General features: G+C 64.0%; 1 protein-coding gene across 1 annotated transcript in view; it reads left to right on the top strand.

The window, feature by feature from the left end:
• ZNF469 (zinc finger protein 469) overlaps nt 1–12,916 on the top strand; it is a 251,894-nt gene extending 238,978 nt beyond the window's left edge. Inside the window, exon 5 of the mRNA XM_070770435.1 lies at nt 133–12,916. Coding sequence (XP_070626536.1) covers nt 260–11,635 — 11,376 coding nt within the window. The 5' untranslated portion in view covers nt 133–259 and the 3' untranslated portion in view covers nt 11,636–12,916. The remainder of the gene's footprint in view (nt 1–132) is intronic.
• The last annotated feature ends 7,833 nt before the right edge of the window (nt 12,917–20,749 follow it).

Genomic DNA, 20,749 nt, shown 5'->3' on the forward strand with positions numbered 1-20,749 from the left:
GGGACCATCAGAGCCAAGCTGCCATCCCTAAAAGGGAAGGCTGTGTGCCCACCACTTCTGCTCTAGCCTGCCACACCACTACGGGAGCCACAGAGGCCACTGTCCCCCACTTACTCTGTCCTTTCCTTGCAGACTCCAGTCAGGACCATGCAAGAAGGCTTCTCCAGGGCTCCTCGAGGGGCCAGGATGGCTGCCCAGCCCGCTTTCTGCGGCCCTCCTCGGACCACAGCATCCTCCTAGCGCCCAGGACGGAGGGGCCATGCCTGGGGAGCAGCCCCTCGGAACGCCACCCCCAACCATGACCGGAGACCTGCAGCCCTGCCCGGCGGCCAGTGGCACGGGAGGCCCCCTGCGGCCCCCCGGAGAGATCAGTGCCCTGGCCAACAGGACCACCAAGGCCATGGGGAGCAGGGCCCAGGCCACGGACGACCCCAAGGCCCAGGTGCAGCAGGCTGGGAAAGGGCTGACCGAGGCCCCTCTCCCCAGAGCGCAGGCCCTGAGCAGCGTCCCCAGCAAGGGCAGCAGCCCCCAAACCCCAGCGGGAAGCAACCTCATGCAGGCTCATGTCCGGCGGGCAGGCAGGGTGGCTGGCAGCCCTCAGCAGCTCTACAGTCTGAACATCGCCAGCACAAGGCCCAAACCCGCCCTGGATGGGAAGACCCCTGAGAGCCTGCAGCCCGAGGACCTCCGGCCTCTAAACGCAGAAGCGCCCCCAAGCCAAGGGACCAGAGCCGGTCTCAGGCCCGGCCATCCCAGGGCCGAGGCCTCCCCTGCCCCGGAGGAGCTCAGCTTCCAAAAGTGCTTCCAGGAGACCCCCTCCAGCTTTACCTCCACCAACTATACCTCACCGAGTGCCACCCCCGGGCCCCCGCCCCTCAGGGCCCCCCAGAGCAGGGGCACCAGCCCCTGTCGGCCAGCCTCCTACCTGGAATTCCAGGCCAGTGGGGCTGACGCCTGGCCTCCCCCAGCTGAGAACAGCTTCCCAGGTGCTAGTTTTGGGGTCCCCCCAACTGAGCCGGAGCCCTTTCCCGAAGGCGGCAGCCCCGGGGTGGCGGCCTTTCAGTACCCCTTCCCGGAGCTGCACGGGGCTGGCCGGAGACCCTTCCCGGAGGACACGGCCGGGCCCAAGTACCCCGAACGGGCACTGGTGCTTGCCTTCCACCAGCCTCGGGGGGCATGGCCAGAGGCGGTGGGCACGGGCCCGGCCTACCCCCTGGCTGCCCGCCCAGCCCGCCCGCCCCCACCCTGCTACTCCAGCCGACCCGGCAGCCTCGAGGCCCCCAGCGACCTTGGCGGTGTGCCCCCTCCCCCTAGTGCTGCTCCCCCGGCCCCCAAGCCCTTCTCGGAGAGCACAGCCACCTTCCAGGATGGTTTGCACGAGAACATGACCAAAGTGCTCCCTGAGAGACCTCCTTCTGCCCACGAAGGGCTGGGGAGCCCCAGGGGGCCCCCAAACTCCCTGTCCCAGAGGCAGTTTCCCGGGCAGGCCTATGGAAGCCCTGGAGCCAGTGGGGTGGGCACCAGCCCAGGGCCTCGGGACACAGAGCTGGCCGCCTCAGGGCCCCCCACCGCCAGACTGCCCCCGCTGTGGGACCCCGCTCCAGCCCCTTACCCTCCGCCTCCCCTCGGTCCCCCAGCCACCACGTTCTTCGAAGCCCAGCCCAGCCCAGGCCAGCGGCTCAGCCTGCCCCAGAGCCCCCCGCTGCCCTGGCCCCAGGTGCTCCCGGCCACCGGGCCCAGCCCCCACCAAATGGAGATGCTGAACCGGCTGCCCTTCCCCCCAGGGGCCCCTGAGTGGCAGGGGGGCAGCCAGGGAGCCCTGGGTGCTGTGGGCAAGACACCCGGGCCGGGTGAGAAGCTGGCCGTCCTGAGAAACAGCCCAGGCCAGCACGGCAGTGGCTCCCCTGGCCTGTTTGCCTACAACGGGCTGAAGGACCCAGGAGCCCAGCCCCTGTTCTTTGGGGCAGCCCAGCCCCAGGCCTCACCCCGGGGACCCCCTGGCCTGCCCCCGCCCAGGGTGGTGGGAGCCTCCCCCAGTGAGTCCCCGCTGCCCTCGCCAGCCACCCACACGGCCAGCAGCACCTGCTCGTCACTCTCCCCACTGTCCAGCAGCCCAGCCAACCCCAGCTCAGACGAGAGCCAGGTGCCCGGGCCGCTTGTGCCCTCTGCCTTCTTCCACCCAGCCCCTCACCCTCAGGAAGCTGGCAGCCCCTTCCCGTCCCCTGAGCCCTCGCACAGCCTCCCCATCCACTACCAGCCAGAGCCAGCTAAGACCTTCCCTTTCCCCACAGAGGGGCTGGAGGAAACCCCGTTCCCCAGCTCGGGGCTCCAGGCGGGCAGTGCGGGCCTGGAGGGCTTCCCCCAGGGGCCACCCCCCTACTCCGCCCACCACTTCCCCCTCAGCAGCGCCAGCCTGGACCAGCTGGACGTGCTGCTCACCTGCAGGCAGTGTGACCGGAACTACAGCAGCCTGGCCGCCTTCCTGGGCCACCGGCAGTTCTGTGGCCTGCTGCCAGCCAGGGCCCAGGACAGCCACCAGCAGCCCCCGGGGCTCCCCGCGCCCCCCAGAGTGCCAGCTGGCAGGACCCCAAGCCCGCTCAGCCATGCCAGGACAGCTCCCTTCCTGCTGGGCGGAGACCTCCGGCCTGATGGCAGAGACGACCCCCTGAGGACGAGCTTCCTGCCTGGCCCCACCGCCACCCCCTTCCCACTCCCCACAGGGGACCTGGACCTGGAGGACGCTGCCAAGCTGGACAGCCTCATCACGGAGGCGCTCAATGGCCTGGAGTACCAGTCTGACAACCCCGAAATCGACAGCAGCTTCATTGACGTCTTCACCGACGAGGAACCTTCCGGCCCCAAGGGCTCCGCTGCCGGGCAGCCGCCCAAGGCCAGGCTGGGGGCGACACCAGAGAACAAAGCCCCAGCCCCAGCCCTGCCCCCAGCAGTGGATGTCCCGCTGGAGACCCAGCCCCGCCAGCCCGGGGATGGGGGCAACCCGGCCGGCCCCAGGCCCAAAACCCGCTCCCTGGGCCCAGCACCTGCAGAGACAGATGGGGCCAGCCTGGCTGGCCAGCAGAGGAGAGGAAAGCGGTTCAAGTTGTTCCGGAAAGAGCTGGACACGGTTAACACCACCAAGAGGCCTGGCAGGGGCTCCAGGGCCACCCGCCTGAGGCCACGGAGGAAAGGCCGGGCTGAGGCCCGCCCGCGGGATCTCAGAACCCAGGCCCCCAAGAGCCACACAGACCCCGGGGGCCGGGCCCCGCTGGTGGAGACCAGGAGCTCCCGGCGCCTCCGACTGTCCCCCGGCCAGGACTGCAGGCGGAGGCGGGCGCGGGGCGGCACCTGGAGCAAGGAGCTCATCCACAAGATCGTGCAGCAGAAGAACCGGGCAGGCGGGCGCGGCCCGGCCCCGGGCGCCGCAGACGGCGGGCCCCAGCACTGCGACTGCGCCGCCTCCGAGTCTGAGGAGGAGGACGGACCACGGCCCCCTGGCTCCCGCTTCAGAGGCCGGCCCCGCCCCAGCGGCCGGCGATGGCGCCGGGGCGAGAAGAGGAAGGAAGTGGACTTGACCCCAGGCGTCAGAGAGGACGGGCAGCAGCAGAAGCCCAGGAAGGTGGTGAAGCAGGAGGCTGCAAGGTCCAGGGGCTACCTGGGCCCCGAGGAGCCGGGCAGGCCTGGGCCAGGCCCCAGCCAGAGTCCCGGGGCCCAGGGCCCATCGCATGGCCCAGAGGCTGGAGTGGACCTGGAGGAGAAGGGCCCCCAGCATCTCCTGCGGGATCTCATCGGCACCAAGACTGTAGAGGAGAGCCATCCGCCTCCAGGCTTCCCTCAAGACACTGAGACCCCTGAAGTCGTTGACGGCCTTCCCCCTGATGCCACGGAACTTCACAAGGAGGCTCCGGGCTCCTCTCCAGCTCCCTGCAGGGGAGGCGGCCCCTGCCCCTCAGCCCCAGAGCTACCGCAGCTCCACGGGGAGGACGCAGGGCTGCCCCTCGCAAGCTCACCCACATTGGGTGCACGTCGGTGCTTGGAGCCAGTCGCCTCCCAGGACAGAGAGGACCCGCCTGCCTCTCCATCCGGAGAATCACTGGTGCCTGTCGCTAACGCTGTCCATATGGTCCACTTGGACCCCAGCACCCTCTTTGTGAAGACCCCTGGTCTTGGAGAGTCCATAGAGGCTCCAGCTGCCAGAAAGGGGCCTAAGCCCTACAGCAGCCCCCACAGTGAGCTGTTCCTTGGACCCAAAGACCTGGCCGGCTGTTTCCACGAAGACCTGGGCTCCCGGTCCTCAGCCCCAGACAGCCCACTAGCCATTAGGGCACACCTCTGCCAGGATAACCACGATGCCAGTTCCCCAGAGCCAAAGCCGCCCAGGAGCCCGCCCTACACAGGCATCACAGACCCAGGCAGAGGCCAGTCGGCACTGGCCTTGGAGCCCACGCCCCTCCCCTTGGGGCTGCCCAGGGACAACTTCGACCCGCCGCCCTATGGCAGCCTCTCTGGGCGTGGGGACACCCCTGCACTGCGTGCGTGTGCTGCTCTTCCCCCAAGGAAACCCCAGCTAGACCCACCGTACCCCTCGTTTCTGCCTGAAAGGGACTGGTCCCTGCTGGAGGAAGTGTCCCCGTTGCCGCCTGGCCACCCAGGCCTTTTTCCCGGCCTCTCGGCGGAAAAGACTTTGAGTCAGCAGTGTCCCAGTGAAGGGCCTGTGGCTGCCAGCCTCAGCGCTCTGCCCACCAGGTCTGTCGAGTGTAGCACTGCCAGTACCAGCGACCTGTCCGAGGAGGAGCTGGAGATCAAACGGCTGGTCACGGAACTGGAGAGTCAGCTGCAGAGCAGAGGCCCACAGGGGGCCCGGGGAGAGCCATGCAGGGCCAGCAACACTGCTCCCCGGGATTCAAGTCCACACGGGGAGGGGGTGGACACCAGAGGGGATGCCCTGGCGAGCCCCCAGGAGGAGTGGCCCTCACCCTTGGCCCCCAGCACCCACAAGGACATGGTTCCTCAGGGTCCTTCCAGCCCCATGGGGGCCAGCCTCAGTTTCCAATCAGTGCAGAAAGCCAGAGTCCCGAAGACAAGGCTCCCCAGGGCTGAAGGGGGCCAAAGGGCCCGCCAGGAAGTCTGCGTACCGGACCCCATGTCAGATGTGGGGAGTTTAGCAAAGTGCAGCCCAAGCCTGGAACCTTCGCTTCCTAAGGGTCACGGGGCCCCTGGAACACAACATAGCCAAGGCCTCCCGCTGCTCCTTCCCCGCCCACCAAGAGGGGGGGTTTCCCCGGGACCCCACAAAGCACCTGGGCCCTGTCAGGATCCTCTGGAGCTGGAGGCATTCAGCAGCCCCACTGCCCATCTAGCACCTGGCTTGGCATATCGGGGTGCCGAGCTTCTGCCTCTGGGCACCACCCCACCTTCTGCTGCCATTCATAGCAGTGCCCCCAGGGGACACTCTGTGAGCAGCACAGGTGAGCCAGGAGGAACAGAGCTCCTGCCCGCTGTCACAGCGGGCCCTGTCCCTGAGGGCAAGGAGGAGTTTGTGCCAGTGGGAGTCTCTCCAAGTTGTGCCTCCATACCCAACCCCAGCCCGGGCGGGAGGCTCCAGAACCCAGCCTCCAGCCCACTTCATCAGCTGCAGCTCCTGGTGGCCAGAGCGGCTGAGAGGGGAGATGATGCCCGGGGCTCAAGAGTGACCCCCACTGCTGATGCCCAGAGCCCTCTGCACAGCAACCCCTCAGATGTGGGAGGCGATGGCAAGGAAGGAGAGACAGTGGCCCACAGCCCTGCCCTGGGCTCCCTGGGAGACGTGCAGATGACCACTGTGGCCAGACATCAGCTGGAGCCAGACGAAGATGGACATGTAGGTACACATGGCCAGGCCAGGAAGCCCAGGGGCCAAGCCGAAGCCGGACACCTGCAGCCAGGCGACCAAGGGAGGCCAGGGGGACCGGACAGCTGCACCACAGCCAGTGCCGACCCTGAAACCACACCAGCTGGGCTGGTCGGGGCTGCAGACCAGCTGGGGGCACAGCTCCAGGGAAGCAGGGTGGCCATGGGCCTTTGCAACAAGGCACAGGCCACCCCAAGCCCCACCTCCTCTGAGGCAGACTCTTCAGTCCCAGCTTTGGTGGCAGCCCACACCCCAGACAGGCCCCGGGACTGGACTCTGGAGGCGGTGGCAGCTGGCCCAGGCCTTAGGAAGCATCTGCTGTTCCCTGGGGAAAGCCCAGAGCCCCCCACCAGGGACCTGGCCAGCCGCACCCCCTCGTCCGCCTCTGCAGCCCCCTCCAATCCCTGCGGCCTGAAGCCCCTACACCAGGAAGGCCCTTCCGCGGCACCTTCAGGGGAGCTCGGGGAACTGCTCCCAGCATCTCCATCCCACAGGGGCGCTGCCAGCTCTCAGCTTCTGTCGGCCTCTTCTCCCACCTGGACACCTCCAGAAGGGGCCGAGCGCAGCCCAGCAACCACATGCACTGTAGCACCCCTGGCAGTGTCCCCCTCTTTGAAGACAAGCCACCATGGCCTCAAGGAAAGCCCGGCTCACCACCCTCTCCTGGGGGACGGCAGCCCCCTGGAAGACCCTCCCAAGGAGCCCAGCTTCGTCAGTGTCATCAGTGCCGCCCATGGAGGGGCCCGCCCTGGAGGTCATGTGTCAAAAACCCTAGAAGCTTCCAGAAAAGAGAGGCCAAGGGACTCCCCTGCCCATGCCACCCCTCCCCACCCAACAACAGTCAGCACCCCGGGAGCGACTGTCAAGGCTGCTGCCCTGCCCAGCGTCCCCATCACAGATGGCCTTGGGGCACTCAGAGGTCCCAGGGCTGAGTGGCCAGACCCCAGGGGAGTTCTGCCCATCACGCACCCAGATGGGGTGCCCACAGGCTCCTCCTCCAAACCCCTAGGCAACAGGGAAGGCCAGGGTGTCACCACTGTGCCCACTGACCCTTCCACACGGGGGGCCATGTGGCCAGATCCCCACACTTGCCAAGAAGGCAAGGCTCTGGCCAGCCTCCGAGGACAGGAGAGCCTGGAGACGCCTGGGGCCAGGCTCCCTGCCATTACCAAGGCGTCCGAGGCTGGCGCCAGGGGTGTGCCAGTGATGTGCCCTCCCACAGAGCTCTGCCCAGGCAGCACAACCAGCGACTCCAGAGCCCACTTCCCCCAATGTGCCCTCCACCAGAGACCCCAGGCAGATGCCCTCAGTCCCCAGGACCTCAGACAGAAGCCGCGTGGCTTTAAAAAGAAGCCGGTGTTCACCGAGAATGGCCACTGGAGGGGCGGAGCCCCCAGTGGGCGGCCGGTGACCTGTGAGGTCTGCTCAGCTTCCTTCCGCTCCGGGCCAGGCCTGAGCCGCCACCGAGCCAGGAAGCATGGGCTGCACAAGGGTGCTACGTCCCAGCCAAGCCCAGCGCCCCAACCTGCTCCCCAGATGTGCCACCGCCCCGGGAAGAAGAGTCGCAGAGCTCTGGGGAAGGAGGAAGCTGGGCGCTTGGTGGGAGACCCCAGCCAGGCCGGGGAGCCGCCCCCTGTTTGTGGCTCTACACCTCCTGAGGATGCCCTGGGTCCCGAGACATCCAAGGGGCTCAGGCAGGGGCTCAGCCTTCTGGGAGCTCCAGGCTGTCCACCAAGCTGGGAGCCACACACCCCAGATACAATCAGGCAAGGAGTGGACGTGAAGCCTGCAGAGCCCAGAAAACAGGACCGGCTGGGGAGGGAAGAGCTCCGACCCAAACAGGCAGAGAAAGGCGGGGGCCAGAGGCGCGGCAGACCACACACAGATTTCCCCAGTGAGTCAGAGGGGAAATCTAACAAGAAAGCTAGGAAGCCCAGAGCGAGAAGGTTCCGGGAGGAGAGCAATCCCCAGGCCCCTGCCAATGTGACTCCAGACAGAAGCTGCTGGAGTCCATCCACCTCTGCTGCCAACTGCTGCCGCCTCTCACCCAAGACAGAGCAAGAGACCAAGGCCACGCAGTTGTCTCCTGCGGCCATGGACCTGGAGGAGACACCTGCACAGAAGCCACCTGGGGACTGGGTGGCCTGTTCAAGGATGGTGGAGGGAGCGCCTCCAGGGGAAGGGCCAGGGGAGCAGAAGGCAGCCCTGGCAGGAGGGTGTGGGGGACCCAGAGAGACCAGGACATCTGGCATCTGTGAAGAGCCACTGAGGGTGACTGGGGCTAAGCCTGCAGGGGACAGCAGAGAGGCTGACAGCAGATTGGGGCACAGTGTCTTGGAGGAGCATGGGCTCCCCCGGGGCCCCCCTGAGACTCGTGGTTCTGAAGCAGGTGGCACCATCAGCAGTCCTTGCTCCCAGGCCCCCCTGCACAGCCCAGCAGAGGGGGTCCCAGAGCAGGAGGGCACGGCCCCTAAACCTCCCAGCCCGGAGCGCGGGGACCCTCTGAGCTTGTTGGATGATGAGGCCTCTTTCTCCCAGCTCTTCCCCCTGGGAGACCGCTTGGCTCGGAAGAAGAACCCCCGTGTCTATGGGAAGCGCTGTAAAAAATCGAAGCCCCCACCCCGGGTGGAGCCCAGTGGCCAGGTAGGGGGCAGTGTCACTCTGCCCTCTGCCCGCCTGCCCACAGACCTAAGCGACTCTGGCTCGCTCTGCCTGTCCCATGAGGACCCATGGGGTGATGAGGCCACCGATCTGCCTGAGTCCTTCCTCCTGGAGGGCTTCCTCAACAGCAAGGTTCCAGGCATTGACCCCTGGGCCCCAGGCCCCAGCCTGTGGGCCCTAGAGCCCCACCTGGAGACGAAGCCCTGCCGCGCCGAGGACCATCCGTCGGAAAACATCCCCAAGTTACACATGGTCCCGGCAGCTTGGCGAGGCCTGGAACTTCAGGCCCCGGAGGACGAGGTTACCTCTTCTCTAGGAGATGCGAGCCCTGAGCCCCCCAACCTGGAGCGAGAGCACTACGACGGCGGGGTGCCCAGGAGTGCCGCGGACCTGGAGATGCTCGGCACCAAACTGGAGCTACAGGACCTGAGCTTCCTGGGACCCTGTGAAGACCCTGTGGGTCTCCCCAGCACCAGCTTCTTGGATGTCAAGGCTACGGCAGGTTCCCAAGGCCCACGAAGCAGGACGGAGGAGGCGGACGGGGCAAGAAAGGCCGCAGGCGAAGGCCAGCATGCCAAGGCCAGGAGAGCATCCTACAAGTGCAGGGTGTGTTTCCAGCGCTTCCACGGCCTGGGCGAGCTGGACCTGCACAAGCTGGCCCACAGCCCCTCCCCTCCCCCCACCTGCTACATGTGCGTGGAGCGCAGGTTCGGCTCCCGGGAGCTGCTCCGGGAGCACCTGCTGGAGAAGCACGTGCAGAGCAAGGCGGGGCTGTGGGCCTGCGGCATGTGCCTGCGGGAGGTGGCCGACGTCTGGATGTACAACGAGCACCTGCGGGAACACGCCGTGCGCTTCGCCCGCAAGGGGCAGGCGCGGCGGTCACTGGAGGACCTGCCCGCATGCTGGGAGGGCGGCGGCGTGGTCACGCACTTCCTGAGCGGCATCGCGGGGCAGGCCTCCAGATCCCACCGAGGCAAGCGCTCCGTCGCCGGCAAGGTAGGTGGGGGCTGCGCAGAGTCGTCGGGGCCGAACGCGGGAGCCAGGAAGGCGTTGCCTAGGGAGCGGCCGAGGCCCCAGGCCCGCAGTCGCGGCTGCGACGCAGTCGGCGCCTCGGCGCAGGGCAGCCCGTCCGCCTGCGCGCGCCCCGCCCCAGCCGGCGGCGCGTCCCCCGAAGCTCATCCCCACGGCGAGCCCCCGCTCCCGGCCGTCCCGGTGCACCAGGACTGCAAGGATCCGGCCCGCGACTGCCACCACTGCGGGAAGCGGTTCCCCAAGCCCTTCAAGCTGCAGCGCCACCTGGCGGTGCACAGCCCGCAGCGCGTCTACCTGTGCCCGCAGTGCCCGCGCGTCTACCCGGAGCACCAGGAGCTGCGCGCGCACCTGGGCAGTGAGCACGGGGTGAGCGGGGAGCTGGAGCTGGCGCACACGCCGCTGTACGCCTGCGAGCTCTGCGCCAACGTCACGCACATCAGCAAGCGGTCCTTCGTCTGCAGCTCCTGCAACTACACCTTCGCCAAAAAGGAGCAGTTCGACCGGCACATGGACAAACACCGGAGGAAAGGGCAGCAGCCCTTCACATTCCGCGGCGTGAGGAGGCCCGGAGCCCCCGGGCGGAAGGCTTCTGCCCGAGAGGGCACGCTGCCTAGCAAACGGCGCAGGGTGGCCGCTCCCGGCAGCCCCGCCAGGTCCAGCACGGACGGGCCTCTGTCCCAGGGCAGCAGCCCCACCCCGAATGAGGGGTCCCTCCCAGCCCTGCTCCAGCCCTGCCCAGAGGCAGCTCCCAGCATCACCGCCGGGCAGCCCGGGACTCCAGAGAGGCCCATAGACCCTCTAGGCCACCAGGAGCTCCTGCCCCCATCCTTGTCTCCTTTTCCAGCGGCCTCGGCTGGTGGCAAAGATGGTCACAAGCCGGACCAGGCCCTGGAGAGCTCCGAGGATGAGGCCTCCCCAGGCAGCCCTGAGCACCTCCTCCAGAAGGCTTTCCCGCTGGGAGGCTCTCTACCCCGGCTGGGGGCCGCAGACCACGAGGTAGAGGAAAAGAGGGCAGCTGGCCCGCTCTCAGGGAAACACAGGACCCCAAGTGCACCTGGAAAATGTGCCCCTGACCATCACCCAGAAGCCCCCTCTCTGCTCTGGAAGGAGAAGCAGGTGTCCACGTGTCTCTTGGTGCCTGCAGGGGCAACAGGGGGCCCCTCCCACAGAGGCAGTGCCCCCAAGCCTAGGGGCTGTGGGAGTTTATCAAAGGACAGGTCAAGCTCATCCACCCCCAACAAAGCACCCAAGATCCCAGGACAACTGAAGAAGGCGGTAGCCAGCCCAGTGCCCGGAGAACTCCCCCGTGGCACTGAGGAGAGGCTGAAGCCCACCGCCCTCAAAGCCAAGCCAGGCTTCCAGGGTGCTGGAGGCCCCCGGCAGGGCACCAAGGCAGTGGGCGGCAGCCAGCCCCAGCCAGCCAGCGGGCGGCTCCAAAGCGAGACAGCCACCACCCCAGCCAAGCCCGACTGCCCAGGCCAGGGCCCCGCCCCAGACAAGGCCCTCCCTCGAGCCCTAGCCAAAGGCTACCCCAAGGGGCCAAGGGAAGCTGGTGGCCAGGGGCTGCGAGGGAGCCTGGGCCCCAGGGAGGACGCAGACAGCAGTGAGAAGAAGAGAAAAGGCCGGGCCCCGGAGCCAGCCAGGAGCGAAGGTGTGGGGAGCCTGGGCAAAGGCCCCTCAGCCCCTGACAAACCCCCCCGGGCCCCCCGGAAGCAGGCAACTCCCAGCCGTGTGATCCCCGCCAAGCCCAAACCCAAGCCCAAGTCCAGTAGCCAGAACAGCTCGATGCTCCCTCAGCCCTCAGAGGTGCAGAAGCGGGAGCCCAGCCATGCCCACGGGGACCTCAGATGCAGCAAGGAGGGGCTGAGCAAGGCCCTCCCCCAGACAAGACCTCTACACAGGCCCCCCAGGAAGGGTGGGGCTCTCCACAGTGCAGAACCCCCTAACCCCCGGGCCTGCCGCACAGCCGAGTCCCAGAGCCACCTCCTCAGCCAGCTGTTCGGTCAGAGACTAACCAGTTTCAAGATCCCTTTGAAAAAGGACTCTTCTGAGTAATTTATAGGAGCCAGCAAGTGCCTGGGAGTGGGATTGGGGATGAACTCGCAAATGGGGGACCCTGGTCTTTTTTGAGGAGCTCCAGTCGTCTGAGAGTTGTCTGGTGGCCACATCTTAATTCATCTGATGTACCATGAAAATACTCAGACTTTAGTGTTAGAGCTGCAACTCTGATGCCTTGAGCAGAGCCTGGGGTGGACAGCAATCCCTTTCTAGCTGGTAGGTGAGGGTGAGGGCTGGGCCAGCTGCAGCCTCTTTGAGGCCATGCAGCTGTTTATCCAGTACCAAGAAGTTAAGGAGAGAGTGGCTCATCCCCCCAGCCCCATTTGCCCCACAGTTAAGGCCCAGTATGCCACAGAACCCCTCGGTTTGAAGGTTTCCACAGGGCCCCCCAACCCTTGTCATCTAACAAGAAGTAAGTTGAGGCAGCCACCAGTCAGATGGTGGCAGCTTCCATCTTAGAGTCGTTGCTGCTGTTGCTGGAATTCCAAAGCGACCCTAGAAATCAGATGGGGGCCAAAGAGCCATCTCTGAGCTGCCCAGCCCTACAGAGCACAACAGGCCTCTGACCACAGGGTTGTGCCAGCCACTGTCCGTGCTGCTGACAGAAAAGCTGGTTTCTAGTGCACCTTGACCCCTGGTCCTCCATCTCCACCCCCACCACCTCCACCCCAGCCTCCGCAGTTGCCCTCTCTAGAGCCTGCCTCCTACACAGAGCTCTCTGCTGCAAGTATGAGCAATTTTACTCTGAAGTTTCTGGTGCTATTTTCATGTAATGTGAATATAGGCTTCCTTGATTTGTTTTACCTGGGGGATGGGGTCGGACCAAGAGGTGCTAGGGGACATGCAGGCTGCCCAAGGCACCAGCGGCCCAAGAAGCCCTGACTGGCTCCAAGCCGCCTGCGTGCGGCTCCAGCCCCGCAGTCAGGTCGGAGCAGCCAGATGGGACCCTCAAGGCCGGCTCATGCACTGACCCGACCCAGGGGCCGGCACACATGTCCTTTTTACAGAACCGTGTCTTCACGGGGGCAGGAGGTGGGGAGAGGCTACCTTCTGTCCTTAGGTGTCTCTGAGGTTTGTGGTTTGTTTTGTTCTGTTTCTTCATTTTAACCTTAGGTACAGTGTGTATGTCAAAAGTTCTAATTTTGATATTTTGAAAGAGACCAAATCAAGCCCAAACTGCCTTTTTTTGTAGAAGGTGTGTGTGCCACTCAGAGTGCCTCTTTAGTGCTGATGAATAAACCCGGGGGGGGGCTCTGAGGTTGTACTGTAAAAACCGTAGCAATCCGTGCTGTCAAATATATGCCCACTGTTGTCACAGGGTGCCTCCGCCGTGGCCTCTGTCCTCCCGCCAGCCCCACCCTGCTGCCCCACCGAGCTGCCACCCTCGTCCTGCCCCAGGGTCACCTGGCCCTGCAGAGCCTACTGGTAGGGCAGCGGTCCCACCAGGTCCCAGACCTGTTTACCCGGCGAAGATAACACCTCAGTGCTGTGGGCCCCTCTGGGTTAGGGAATCGGAGGGCAGCAGAGACAGCAGGGGGCACCAGACCCAGAGACCTTCCCCCACTACAGGCTCTGACCCCTAGGGACCCTGAGTCCTGAAGATGCCTCCAGAGACCCCTGTGTCTGGGACAAGTACTTGGAGGGCAGCAGATCCCTGTCCGGTCCCTGACAGCTGCCCAGGCTTGGTGGGGGCAGAGTGGGGGTGCCTCTCTCAGAGCAGGCCCCCAACCACACCTGCTGGACAGTGGGAGGGGAGCCACGCCATCCACAGGGAGACAGGTCCTGCACATGGCGCAGGGACCACCTTGCCCACAGCCCCACCCACCCCACCACTCCCCTTGTCCCACCAGGCCCTGGCCCCGCACTTCCATCCACCAGGGACACCCTGCCCAGGTCCTTGCCCTCAGTCTCAGCCCCTCCCATCGATGCCCCCTGCCCAGCAGGCTGCCTCCCTCTGTCTGGCACACACCTACTGTGGGCTGCGGAACAAACCAGCAGCTGACAAGGGGTGCTAGCTGGGGGTTGGGGTTGCAGTGGGTGGAATCGGCTCAGAGTCGCACTTGAGAAACACCGTCCTGGGACTTGGTGGTGGACACCTTGTGGGATCGGCCAGGTCTGCAGCACTGGGTGCCCCTGCCCGGCTCGCCATGCCTCGGTCAGCCTCGGGCCAGCCTCCATGTCCCTGGAAGCACGATGGGGTGTCCAGGCCCTGCCATAGGCTGTGATTGGCAGGGGAGGGGGTGAGCCTGGTGCTCTGCATGGTCACGTGCCCATGGGTGCTGAGGCTCACAACATCAGGGACCCCTCAGCTCTAGTCTTAGGGGCAGGACATGAGTGAACCTGCCCTCCTGGGTGCTGAGTCCACAGCAGGGCTGCAAGCCCCAGTGTGTGGACAGTGGCAGCCTGGCCAGCAGGTGGCAGCATTCGCCAGCTCAGCGGGGCCAGGGCAGCTCAGGTACCACACGCACACATCACAGGTACACGAGGCACCCTCGTCCTCACCAACGGGCTGAGATAAGCTCACAGCACACACGGGTGCACTGTTCCCAGGCCTCACACAACCACAGACAGCCACGCATACAACCTCACACACACACAACCATACACAAGCACCCACACACACAACTACACACTAGCACCCACCCACACAGCCACACACATACAACCACAGACAGCCACACACACAGCCACATACATACACACAACCACACATACAAGCACCCACCCACACAGCCACACACATACAACCACAGACAGCCACGCAGACAACCACACATACAACCACAGACAGCCACACACACAACCACACACCCACAACAATACACAAGCACCCACACACACAGCCACACACAAGAACCCACACAGACCACCACACACACACAGCACACATACAACCACACACACAACCAGAGACAGCCACACATACAACCACACACCCACAACCACACACAACCATACACAAGCACCCACACACACAGCCACACACACACAACCACAGACAGCCATACACACAGCCACATACATACACATAACCACACATACCACACACACAAGCACCCACACACACAACCACACACCTGACTGATTCTGGGCACATCTGTGGGAACTGGCCCGAGCGAGGGATCCAGGGTGGGCATCCTGAAGGGCCCCGTGTGGGCTGTGAGAGCGGGCCGGACAGAGTGGGAGAGGATTTGGTAGGCACAGACCCTGTTCAGGGGCCACGGCTCCCTGAGGACCCGAGGAGGCAGAGCCCGGCCCCCACAGGCCCACAGGCCCTTCTGCCTGGACCTCAACGGCCTGGCTCACCCCCTCTAGGAAGCCAGAGTGTCCCTCACCCTGAGACTACTGCACCCCCAGAGCTGCCAGGCAGGGGGCAAGGAGCAGGGGAGCCTGAGGGTCAGCAGCAAGGTCACGTGAATGCTGTATCTGACAACTGCACTCCACCAGGTCCCGAAGCCTGACCCCAGTGACCCCTTGGCCCCACCAGTCTGGACATGGGGCCGGAGAGAAGATGGTGCCTGGGACCAGGTGAGGAGGGGCAGGTGGCGGGGACAGGTGGGGGAACACGCAGGGGTCTGCCTGGGCATGGGGGATAGGGCTGCAGGAGGGAAAGAGCTGGCGGTGGAGCATGCAGCCGGCCCCATCCCTGGGCCCCATCCCCAGACCCCGTGAAGGGGGAGGCTTGCCTGGGCGGCCAGAGGGCATATCCACTGGGAATGGCTGGAGAACGTCCTTAGGATGGGCTTGCCTAGGCTTCGGGGCCACAGACGGCTCAGAGAACCCAGCCTCCCAGGGAGAGGGTGTAGAAGGCCATGCTCATACAGACAGAAGAATCCGTACATCCGGGGTCCCACAGAGAGGGCCATCAGGGATGGGCCGGGTCTGTGTCACCAGGATCCCTCCAAGCACCACCGTGGGGGGACAGGACCTGGAGGCTGTGGGTCCTGTCCATGTCACCTGAAAATGTGCTGCGGTGGGCTCTGGTCTTGAGCCTGAGGCTGCACCCCGTGAGACCCCATTTCTCTGCCTGTCTGGTGGGTGGCCAGCGGGTCCACTGCTGTGGCTGCAAGACCACTGCCCAGAAGCAGCCATGCCAAGCCTTCCCTCCTGGGCCTGGGCACCCAAGGCCACAGCCCCTTCCCACAGGCCAATGTCTGCCTCCCTGACCAGATGGCCTGGCCTTGTGGGCTGCAGCTCAAGGCCACCGGCCTCCTCCGTGGAGCCCCTGGCCGAGAGAGGATGCAGACAGGGCCCTCCCTAGGTTTAGCTGGGCCTGAACACACCTCGGTCTCAGCTATGAGAGACTCAGGCACACTGCTGGGCCCAGGCAGGAGGGCAAGTGCCAGGGGTCTCACCGTCCCCTCTGAGCGCAGCGGTCACCAGAGACCCGTCCAGCCCTGACTCTCGGGCTCCCTCCGAGGGCTAAGTGCTGGGGCTTACTGGCTCTGGCCAGAGCCTCTCCCCATGCCGTCCACTTGGCTCCCTCCCTCTCCTCCTTCGGGGCTTTACTCAGATGGCACCTCCTATCTTCGGCCTTCCTAATCACCTGCTAAGATGACAGCTGCACCCCAGTGCCCAGGCCCGAGGCCGCATGTTTGCCCTGGGGTGCCCACGGCCCACTCACTGATCCTGGCTGCTGCCCGGCCGCTGGACTCTGTGTGCTGTCCACGGTTGTACCGCCAGTGCTGGAGTGGGAGGAAGCGGGAGGGAGAAGGAAGGGGCGGACGGGGAAGTGTGAGCTTCCTGAACCCTACTCTCTTCCTTCGGAAATGTCCAGATAACATTTCCTGTCTGCACAGGCTGGTAAATAGGCCACACCTGGGCAGCTGCATGAAGGGGTGGGTCACTAACCCCTCAGGACAGTGTCCAGGCAGAACCCATGTGTCCCGGGGCCTCAGAGGGCGTGGCTTGTTAGAGATGCTGTTTCAGAGAGTCTCACTGAGCCCAGAGGGGACCAGCTGAGTCCCGCCCTCTGCTCCCCTCAGACAGGGAACACCTGAGCCCATCCCCCAGGCCAGAGCCAGCCCAGCCCCCCGCAGCAGCCTGCCCCCGACACCTCAGGGTGGCATCCAGCTGTCCCTTGCGTTGCCCGGCTCCTCCCCTGCCCGTCCTGCAGGCCGCCTCTGATCCCTAGCTTAATTTATTTTGACATCCTCGCTGCTGTGTGACCTCCTTGTGGTATCACGTGTTGCTTAAAACTCATTATCCCCCCCTTGAAACAAGAAGTTGATTAAACCCTTCACAGAGCCAGTGTTGACAAGTGTTGGCGTGGGCCCCTGGCATGACTGCCCAGGGCTCCAGGGCCTGGGGCTGACGGGCGGTGGGGGAGCAAGTCCTGGGCCCCCTTCCCCACAGGGCAGCCACCAGGGGCCATGCTGGAGCAGCAGCTGTGGATCTCCAAGGGAGGCTCTGCTGCTCACCTGCTGTGTGGCAGGTGGGGTGGGGGTGACTTCACTTCTCTGAGCCTCAGTTTCCTTGTCTGGCAAATAGGAATTCTAAGAGTCCCTTCTTCAGACAGTGCTTGGCGCAAGGCCTGGCACTGAGGAACCCTCTGCAGCTCTCTGCCCTCACCCCACATGTGAGGCAACAGAGTGCTGAGAACTGCAGAAAAGGCACCCTGGGCCCTGCAGGCTGGACCAGAGAGGGGCCGGAAGCAATCAGGGCCTCCCCGAGGGAGGGAAAGTGGGTGGGCAGTGGGAGGGAAGGGTGCGTCTAGTGGCAGGAACAGCGTGTGGGGCCGCAGGACGCCTGGACCTGTTCAGGGAGGTTCAGAGGAGGACTAAGGGGGGAGGGCTGAGATTATCGCAGTTGCTTTGGGGACGTCCCACTGGCTTCACCCTGCAGTGGGGCAGGGGTGGCTGTGGGGCCAGCAGCAGTCAGGCTGGTGGGTGAGGGAGGCTTGGAGCTGGGTGGGGATGATGGCAGAGTCCCCAAGGGGCCTCTTAGGGCTATAAGGAGGTGCGGTCAGGGACACTGGTGGGGACAGTGAGGCAGAAAGAGGACTTCCAGTGCAGCCTGGCAGGCAGAGCCCCTCACCTGGCCTGGGCTAGGGACACACTCCTCCCAGCCTGTCCAGCCCTTCTGAGCCTTTGCCCCTGCTCCTCCCTAAGCTGAGAATGCCTTTCTCCCACCACTCTTTCCTGAGTCATCTTCATCCTTCAGTGTCCAGCTTAAGTTTCTAGAGCATTCTGTGGCTCCCTTGGTCATCACCTAACAACCAGTACAGAGCCTGCTATGTGGGAAGTGCCACAATCAGCCCTCTCCCCACCCACAGCCACTGCCCGCTCCCGGGCAGTCCCCCTGGGACAGGGCAGCACAGAGCAAGCCCATCAGCAGGCCCCCAGACCGCCAGCGCACAAAGCAGAGGTGGAGCAGACGTGAGCCTGGAGCCACAGCAGCATCGAGACTAGAGGGTCCTGCCCACCCCACTGACAGATGAGGAAACCAAGAGCCTGACAGCTTAAGGACTTGCTCAGGGTCATGGCCTCCTATGTGGCAGAGCCAAGATTTGAACCTTGTTCTCCCAGGGCCCAGCCAGGGTTAAGAACGTGAGCTCTGCCCTGCGACTGCCCGGGATACAGGAATCATGACCATTTCCGAGCTGTAGGGTCACTCTGAGCCTCAATGTCATTATCACCATGACAGCCTTGATGCTGTATCCTAGGCCCAGCCCTGCCACTTCCTGCCAAGGGGACCACCAGATGGTTGCTAGGACAGGATGCCATGAGAGACCATGAACCGGCCCTAAAAAGGACCAGGGAAAGGTTAGTGATGCTGATAATGATATGGCCCTAGTGTGGGCACCCAGAGCTGTCCCCAAGAGCCTTTCCTGGGCCCAGATACCCTTGGAACCTTCTCCAGGGCCTACAGGCTGTTATTAGGGCTTGAAATCCAGCAAAGCAGGAAACAGCCAGGCTGTGGTCGGGGCAGCTGAGCTCCACGCCGAGCCCTTCCCAGCTCCAGGGAAGGGTGTTGCGAACATCCAGGTGGACCTCCACCAGTGATGTTTGGATGTGAATTGTGACACTCCCAACAAGGAATGCAGGTGGCCGGTAGGACCCCGAGGCAGCCCCTCTCCACTCTGATCAGGGACTCCTGCTGAACCCCACAGAGATGACGCCTCCTCCAGTCAGCCTTCTTTGACTTCCCCAGGCAAAGGTGGTGACTTCTGCTCTGTGCTAAGCCAGGCCTTCCTTCCTTCAGCATTCCTTGCTCCTCTTTCCTCAGTTTATTGTCGTGATCAATAGAGCTCTGTGGAGGGTGTCATGGCCTGTCTGAGTGAGGTCCAGTGACCCCGCCATTGGTCACGAGCAACCTGCAGTGTCATTATCTTTGCAGTAGTGAGAATAACAGCCCTTGCAAGGCAGACAGAGGGGGCAGAGCATGGAAGCAAAGTTCCCTGGTGCGGGCCTGAGTCAAGGCTGTCATGGCGTATCACAGGTAGGTAACCGGCACAGGTGCATGGAACCCTACCCTTGGTTTAAGGTTCCTCTGAGGCTGCATGAAAATGTTTGATTTTTGAACAAGGGGCTCCACATTTTCACTTTCCACTGAGCCCTGAGAATTATGAAATGGGTCCTGGTCAGCAGGTTCTGTTTCTGACCTGCCCCTGCCCCTAAGTCCCTAGGCAATGGGGGTCTCGGGAGCCTAAAGTAGCCTGAAGTGCTGCCAGCCCTCTCTCCCCTCACCCTCAACATGCGTACTCAGTCATGTCTGACTCTCTGCAACCCCGTGGACTGTAGCCTGCCAGACTCCTCTTAACCATGGGATTCTCTAGACAAGAATACTGGAGTGGATTGCCATTCCCTCCTCCAGGGGATCTTCCCCATTGAGGGATCGAACAGTCTCCTGCATTGCAGGCAGATTCTTTACCACTGAGCCACAAGGGACGCCCCACCCCCATCCCCGCAGGGATCAGGCATCACTAACTGGTCCTGGTTCTTCTGCTCTTGCTGACCCTCAGAACCCTCCTCCACACAGACCTCCAGCCACTCCAGCAGTGGTAGCAACCTGGGTGCCACTTGCTGTGCATGGAGCCTCAAACCTGGCAGAGGTCCAGTTCGTGGCCACCTCTTCCAGGGATCCCTCTGTCTGCCAGGTGCCCATACTGTAAAGAGGCTCCCCACTTTGGGAAGGCAGCAGGCCCAATGGGAAACCCAGACAGGTGGAGTCCCTTGTCTCATTGACAGACATAGTGGGAGCCCTGGGCTGAGTGAACCAGTCAATTATGGGCCGCATACTCCGCAGAGAAGGGGTACAGCACCATGGCAGCTGCAGGAAGGCTGTACCCATTGGCTCTGGGCAGGGAGTGGGAAGAGTGGGCAAGCTCATGACTCCAGCCAGGTCTCTTGGCCTCCTGGCCTCAGTGTTCTGGCCTGTCCAGGGGCAGTGGCTTATCCTGGGGGGACCTCAACCTTATGCCCCACCTGCCAACCTCCTGCCCTCCTGAGAGCAGCAGCAGCAGGGGAGAGTGCCCAGGTCCTGGGGGCGAATTGTTTGTCTTCTATGGGGAAGGGCAAAGGCAACAGGAGTCAGACAGAATGAGGGGGTCTCAGGGCAGAGTGCTCAGCACCCAGGCAGCCCCCACACATCACTGTGAGGATCACCTGCCATCAGGTGGGTGAGTCCAGCTTTGCAGACAGGCATCCAGACACCCTGTTTGCAAAGCTCTTCCCCTTAGCCTCTGGCCCCTGCTAACTTCCTATTTCTTGCGAATATGGGGTTGGGGACGGTGGGGTGAGGGCAGGCACCAAATGCAGGCCAAGAATATTAAAGGAATACAGTTGAGCTCCCAGGGACGACTCTGATGCTGTGTGACCTTGAGCCTCCTGGAAAGTGGGGGGCCTCTGGGATCCCATGAACATATTCCAAAGGACAGAAGGGCTGGCCTCCGTGTCCACGGCTGGAACGGGCAGTACTGACCGTGGGAACCTCGCTCCTTTCTACTTCCTGGGCCTCCAGCAGGGGCGTCCTGGAAAGGCACGGCCTGGGAAGGAGAGACCCAGAGGGGCAACGCCTGGGGGCTGCTGCGAGGGGGCGGGGAGCAAGCACAGGCCGCTGGATTCTGCGGCCTCCCGGATTTCCAGCCAGATCTGAGTCCAAGGGAGGAGG

Source organism: Bos indicus, chromosome 18 (assembly GCF_029378745.1).
Source record: "Bos indicus isolate NIAB-ARS_2022 breed Sahiwal x Tharparkar chromosome 18, NIAB-ARS_B.indTharparkar_mat_pri_1.0, whole genome shotgun sequence".
In the NCBI taxonomy this organism is placed as follows: Eukaryota; Metazoa; Chordata; class Mammalia; order Artiodactyla; family Bovidae; genus Bos; species Bos indicus.